The sequence below is a fragment of the Aplysia californica genome, unplaced genomic scaffold (assembly GCF_000002075.1).
Source record: "Aplysia californica isolate F4 #8 unplaced genomic scaffold, AplCal3.0 scaffold01038, whole genome shotgun sequence".
NCBI classification, from domain to species: domain Eukaryota; kingdom Metazoa; phylum Mollusca; class Gastropoda; order Aplysiida; family Aplysiidae; genus Aplysia; species Aplysia californica.
Genome location: NW_004798308.1, coordinates 189,821 through 196,722, shown reverse-complemented (window position 1 = coordinate 196,722; position 6,902 = coordinate 189,821). Strand labels below are relative to the sequence as shown.

Below are 6,902 nucleotides of genomic sequence, written 5' to 3'. Positions count from 1 at the left end.
GAAGCATACAGTGCAAGCACCTGATTAAGCGCTCAAATACTAACAAACTGAAAAGATCTTTTGCTGTCTATACCCGGGTACCCATTCCCACTGAGGAAAATTCGTGTAAAGTGCCTTTCCCAAGGACACAACGTCGGGCCCCTGACGGGATTCGAACCCACGACCTTACGGTTGCGAGTCCGAGAGCCTAACCACTAGGCCACCGACGCTCTTCCAGTTCTCAAGTTCTACCCAGAGAGATGCTCACTTACTAATAAAAGACTTCTCACACAAGTATATATATATCATAATAATATATATGTCACGACACAGTGGAATCAGGTGTGCGTCAATTTTGGGGCATATCGAGCTATTGGTAAAATCATAAAACCTGCTCATTTGTTTTGCTTTAGATTTTAAAAAAAATAATCATATATCTTTCATGAGAGTAGAGATATTTGCGTTTAAAGGAGGCGGGGTTTGCCCGGTGCCAAGGTAAAATTATCAAGAAAATGGCCGCCAAAGTTTGGTGACTTTTCAAAAGCTTGAATGTCCTTGAAAATAGCAATTATACATTTTTTTTTAAGCCTTTGATTAACATTTTTCGGTCACATCTGCTACGAAATGCGTTTATATATATTGATGTAAAAGGTGTTGAGCTTAAAAAACAGGGGGAAAAATTGGGGAAAAAAAATTACTGGGGAAAAAAAATTACTGGGGAAGAAAAATAACGGTGTTCTTCGATTTATTGTTTTGACGAGCGCCTGATCTCACCAAGATGCCTCATGTAGAAAGTCAACATTATGTCTCAACAGCTAATTTGCTTCCTCCCACTTCTAGTCTGTTTATAGGTCAAGAGTACAGACAGACGCCTTAACAACCGACAAACATCCCTGTTAGAACAGTTATCTCTTTCCCCTCACTCAGCCTCCGACAAAAGGCATCCCTGTGCACAGATCTTCTAATCTTCAGCAGACGGGCTTTTACTTCCCCCTTGGTATGTACAACATAATATCCTAGTTTAGTTTTAGTAGAGGTTTTACGGCGCTCGAAACTGCATAAGGTCATAAGAGCGCCAGAAGATTAGAGGTGTTACAAGAGAGTAACGAACATAAAAAAGAAGAAGGGGAGATAAGGACGATAGATGTTTGATAGGAAAGAAGAAGCAAACCACACAAGAGCACCCGCCAACCACCCACTACATAATATCCTCTTAACTGTGTGAGTCATGGGCTTTAGAGAGTGCCGCTCAAGTATGTTTTATTTCGCACATGGCCCTTGAGAAAACGCGCATGTCTTGTTTCTGTTTTGTCCAATGGATTTGTTTCAAGTTTCGGGGGACAACAACACAATCATGTCCTGTCAAAAGTACCACGAATCCCATTACTCTAAACAACTGGATGGCCATTTACAGTCTGTTCAACCCACAGCTCTGACAAACTCAACAGGGAAACCCTACCATAACATATGAAACCAAGCAAAACAGGCACACACAAAAAAGAAAACAATTGAGAGGACAGCTGCTGTACAATTACTTTCAATTTTTATGTATTTATTTATTACCTTTGGGGAGGGGGGGGGGGCAGCGCGATTGATTAACTATTGCAAATATATAGTGCTACACCCCTTTGGAACTACAGACAGAGACACTCCACACTCACTCCGACTGTCGATACAAAGATTTATTTCCCCCGAGCCACAACTTACCTAGAGTCCGACGCCCAATGCATGGCGTATATTTTTGCGAGATGACCTCGGAGTGTCCTCCGGGTTCTCATTTGTACTCTGCCTACTGTCTCTATAGAACCACATGCTTGTGATAGAGTTGTGTCACCAGCCGCTTTTCTGGCTTCCTGGAAACACAAGCACACACACATTATTTTTTTGTTTAGTATAGTTTCAGTAAGAGTTTTAAAGCACTTGCAACACAATAAAGTCATATAAGTGTCAAAGATTAGATGTGTTACTAGAGAGTAACATACACAAAAAAGAAAGAGGAGAGATGAGGATGATAGATATGTGATAAGAAAGAAGAGCAAACCACACCAGAGCACCCGCCAACCACCCACTTGTTTTGTTTATGACAGCAGCTTATTTGCCTTGGTATGATTAGTTTCCTTGTTATTGTTTTAAAGTTACACCACACCAGAGCACCCACCAATTATCCACCTGTTTGTAAGTGAACGTTCATATATTTTTTTAAGTTGAAAAGACTAGATATGATAAGCTCTTTAAAAACCAGCCCAAAGCCAATTAAACACTGAGAAAGTGGACACCTGCCTCTAACTGGACAGAACACCAATGGGAGTTGCCACAAGAACATTTCAAAATATATTTTTTACATTTTTGACAAAACTTGAAGACATTATGGTGCCCTTGCGGCACCATTCTCAAAGTAGGCAGACATTTCAGTATTTTGTAATCCATTTCCCAGCAAATTTATTATTTTTTTTAAAGGAAGGAGATTGACTGATCAAAACTGACGACACAACCAGAGACAAAATTAGATTGGCAGAGATGAAACATCTAATAATCTTAGTTTTAGTTTTACGGCACTTGCAACACAATAAGGTCATATAAGTGCTGAAGATTTGAGGTGTTACAAGAGAGTAACAAACAGAAAAAAGAAGGAGGGGAGATAAAGACGATAGATGTTTGATAGGGAAGACGAAGCAAATCAAACCAGAGCACTCGCCAACAATCCACAAATAATCTAAAATCTAGACAAAAAGAAATGAAATAAACACTTACCCTTATTTGGTTTTTTAACTGTTCTGTTTCTTGTCGCAATGCTTCTAAGTCGTTATTCATTTTGAACTATGTGTTTTTTGATCTGAGGACAAAGGAAAAATGCAAACATCTGTTTAGATAAATCATTAAAAAAATTAAACAAAAATTTAACATCAATATTTAACTTCTTTGTTTTAGTATGTGTTTTATGGCACTTGCAACACAATAAGGTCATTTAAGTGCCGAAGATTAGAGGTGTTACAAGAGAGTAACAAACACAATAAAGAAGGAAGGGAGAATGTTTTAGTATAGGTTTTTCGGCGCTCGCAAAACGCAACTGCAAAAGGTCATATGAGCGCCAGAAGATTAGAGGGTAGCAAACATAAAAAAAGAAGAAGGGGAGATAAGGACAATAGATGTTTGATAAGACAGAAGGAGCAAACCACAGCAGAGCACCCGCAAACTACTTACAAGGCATTTCTGACAACTTCCTTTTCACGAAAATTAAACAAAAAACGAACGGCAAGTCAGTATGGTATACTGGACAGTCCGACCGTCGACCAAAAATACTATTATTTATGAAAAGTAGAGTTTGCCTGAGTAAAGGGCAGCACATCGACACAATAACAGTCATTTAGTGCTGGGGGGAAAGCAGGACATACAGACAGAAACATTCAAACAGGGAAGAAAAGAACAGAGGACCTACCACACCAGCAGTCCCTTCAACCCACCCATCAAAGCCAACATAATCCCAACTTCAAGAAAACACATTTAGAGAAACATCACATTCAACCTAAAAAAAACTAATCAGAAACATTTCTAGTTTGTTTCGCAGAATAAAAAGAAATACATTGACACAACAAATTCAACAAAAACAACAAAACAGGTGTTTTTAGTTTTAGTAAGAGTTTTACGGCACTTGCAACAGATTCACAAAAACAGCAACAGCGAATTTGTTTTGTTTTTTTGTTTTAGTAAGAGTTTTACGGCACTTGCAACACAATAAGGTCATATAAATGCTGAAGATTAGAGGTGTTTACAAGAGAGTAACAAACAAAAAAAAGAAGGAGGGCAGATAAAGACGATAGATTTTTTATAGAAAAGAAGGAGCAAATCACACCAGAGCACCCACCAACCACCCACCCCTTCAATCACACTGCACGACAAGCTCAACTATAAACGAGTACATAGAAAAAAACAAAACAAAAATAGGCCAACCCAAGCTGGGAGTGAGGGATACAACATCCCAGCAGAAAGATGTGCGGTAGATACTCGGAAAAAAAAAAGTGTTCTACCCACTCGGGTCTCCTGCATGTGAAAGCCGCAGCGTAGCGCCTGACAGTAATACACCACTGACGAAAGTCTATCGCTCTCCAATGCTTTCAACACATCATAATGAAAACAGACTGTAAACCACCAAAGCCACAATTTGCAAGCTACCATTATAACCATACTGGATCTGGGTTCACACACTTGACACACAACCATTTATACTTTATCCTGGGAAAAAGACAGGAAGCAAAAATATAGCAAAGAGGTGAAACCCTCAAGAGAGACATTCCTGTCTCACATACGTTCACACAATGGGCCTGTTGCATATTTGGGAAGTCTGAATTTTATGCCTTTGTTGTCCCAAAAAAATGCCGGCACAATGTGCTGTTGAAAAGTAAAACCCCTGGTCAGCAAAGGTCATAAATTTAGTAACGAAAAGAGACCTGCTGGTGCAACCATCAAAGTACCACCAAGCACAAAAGCTGCATGATTCTCTTTCAGTTTAGATTTAGTAAGAGTTTTACAGTAAGCACTTGCAACACAGTAAGGTCATAAAGGAGGCGGGATAAGAGGATGGCGAGATTCTCTTTTTTTTCTTCAACCACATCATGGTAAAAAAAAAAAACCAAAAAAAAAAAGAATTACTGAATTTTTGACATTTAGCCAAGTGGGATAAATAACACCTCTCCTTATCTAAAACATGGAGAAATAATAAATTCATAAATATTGACTGGACTAAAACTAACTGCAAGAAAGTAAGTTGCTTTTGGAAAATGATACATCATCTGCCAAAAGTTGACAGTCAGATTAAGACACTCAGAGCACTAAACTGAAAAAAGTGGAAGCAAAATGCCTCACCACAAAGCTAGTCGATCACAATCACCCATATCAAAAAGAAGCAAGAAAAAACATACCACAGACAACTCCTGCCAAATGAATCGCAACAATAGCTCAACATTCAAGGAGAGACCCACCACAGGTAACTGTTTAAGTTTTAGTAAGGTTTTAGGGCACGTGCAACTAACTGCATACGGACATATGAGCGCAAAGGGGTGGATGTCAACAGAGAAGTCCAAACGGGGAATCAGGCTTACTCTTTAGTTTATTTTAGTTTTAGTAGAGGTTTTATGGCACTCGCAACTGCATAAGGTCATATGAGCGCCAGAAGATTAGTGCTGTTACAAAAGAGTAACAAACATAAAAAAAGAAGACGGGGAGATAAGGACGATAGATGTTTTATAGGAAAAAAGAAGCAAACCACACCAAAGCACCCGCCAACCACCCACAGGATTACTCTGCTCACCTCTCTAGCTTAAACAGCACAAAATCTGCTTCGACTATCAAAGCACCCCAGAGATAGTTCACAAGAGTGACAAAAAACAAAACCAGCAGAGGAAAATGACGATAGTAAGGACGAGGAAAGAAAAAGCAGCAGTTCCCCCTATGTTGTTCCAGCACAGTATGAGAATGACATTGATAAATCAGCCTATTTACAATTCTACTATGCACGAGAAGATGTTAATATCCCCCCTTTGGGAATGGCCTAAAGACACCTTCAGTCAGTGGCACTGCCCTGGTGGGAAAGGACCACAGGGAACAAAGCAACACAACTATTGGTTAGAGTAAAGAGAAGCACATCGACACAATAATGGTCATTTAGTGCTGTTAGTGCTGGGAAAAAGTAAGACAGACACACAGAAACAACAGAGAGAAAGTAAAAGAAGTAGGACCTGTCAGTGGCACCCTCCAACCACCCTAAAAGCAACACAAGAACCCGACAGTAACACATCAAACTAAATAAGAAAGCTAGCTGGAAGACTGATGAGAATTTGCGGTGGGGGTTTGGAAAATTACAACTTACACCCCCCCCCCCCCCCCCCCCCCAAGACAGTGAAAATGAGATGTAACAGCCACTTTTTTGTTTTAGCTTTATTAACAATTTTACGGCGCTTACAAACACAAGAAGGTCATGTGTTACAAGAGAGCAACAAACCAAAAAAAGAAGAGATAAGGACTATAGACATTTGATAGGAAAGAAGGAGCAAACTACGCCAGAGCACCCACCAACCACCCATCACACCCACTAGTTATGCAATTCATCGACAAACGAAAGCGTTACCTATGGTCATGTCAAGGTGTGCCACTGCATAAAGAGCTAGGTTTTCACTCGTGTGCACTACAACTACAATTTTTTCAAGCACCTTCATCTACAAAGGTGTGTTTGTACCCTGACAAGCATTACATGATAAGATTTGTACGCTGCTGACAATTCGGTTTGGTGTGTCACCGTACACACCTACACAAAGCACATCCTCTTTTCAACACACATCATATTATATGCTTAGACTCATGAACTGACACACAATCACATGCACATATATAAATAAACAATTATTAGAAATAATACTTAAACTGGACACAGAGTCAGTATTCTGATAATATTCCCCACAGTATTCTGATAGTACAAGCTTTTTAAAAAAAAAAGTTCAAGTGGGGCTTTTTCTTTCACATTTAAAACCAGCTAATGAGAACCATTAAGATAAATCTGATTTAAAAAAAAAAAAAATTATTTCCATCATGGTCAGTCAGAATGAGCACTAGCATGGACAAAGTCGAAACATCTGCAAACGTTATTGCTGTTCTAATTTGGCAATCGTTTGTGTAAAGTGTAAACAAAACTAGCAACCAAAAATAATAAAAAGAAAGAAAAACAGCATCCACAACGGCCCCCTGTATCCTTTACTTAGTGTGTCGACGAGGAATGCTGCAATTTTTTTCAACTACGACCATGCTACAGCCAGTTAAAAACGGAGAAAAAAATACGAAGTGAGATGCAGACCACACATCAGCGCCCGCATCCAACCTACTACACATTACACATGATGAATTTATAACGAAGAACTTACTCCCCCTCCCCCCCC

At 39.4% G+C, this 6,902-nt stretch overlaps 1 protein-coding gene across 3 annotated transcripts in view; it reads right to left on the bottom strand.

Annotated features, from left to right (window-relative positions):
• LOC101845511 (guanine nucleotide-binding protein subunit beta) overlaps positions 1-6,902 on the bottom strand; it is a 49,300-nt gene that overhangs the window by 18,785 nt on the left and 23,613 nt on the right. For all 3 annotated transcript variants that reach the window (XM_005111299.3, XM_005111301.3, XM_005111300.3), the window contains 2 exons: positions 2,731-2,812; positions 1,687-1,832 (listed from right to left, as the gene is read on the bottom strand). In XM_005111299.3, coding sequence (XP_005111356.1) covers positions 1,687-1,832; positions 2,731-2,790 — 206 coding nt within the window. In that variant the 5' untranslated portion in view covers positions 2,791-2,812. The remainder of the gene's footprint in view (positions 1-1,686; positions 1,833-2,730; positions 2,813-6,902) is intronic.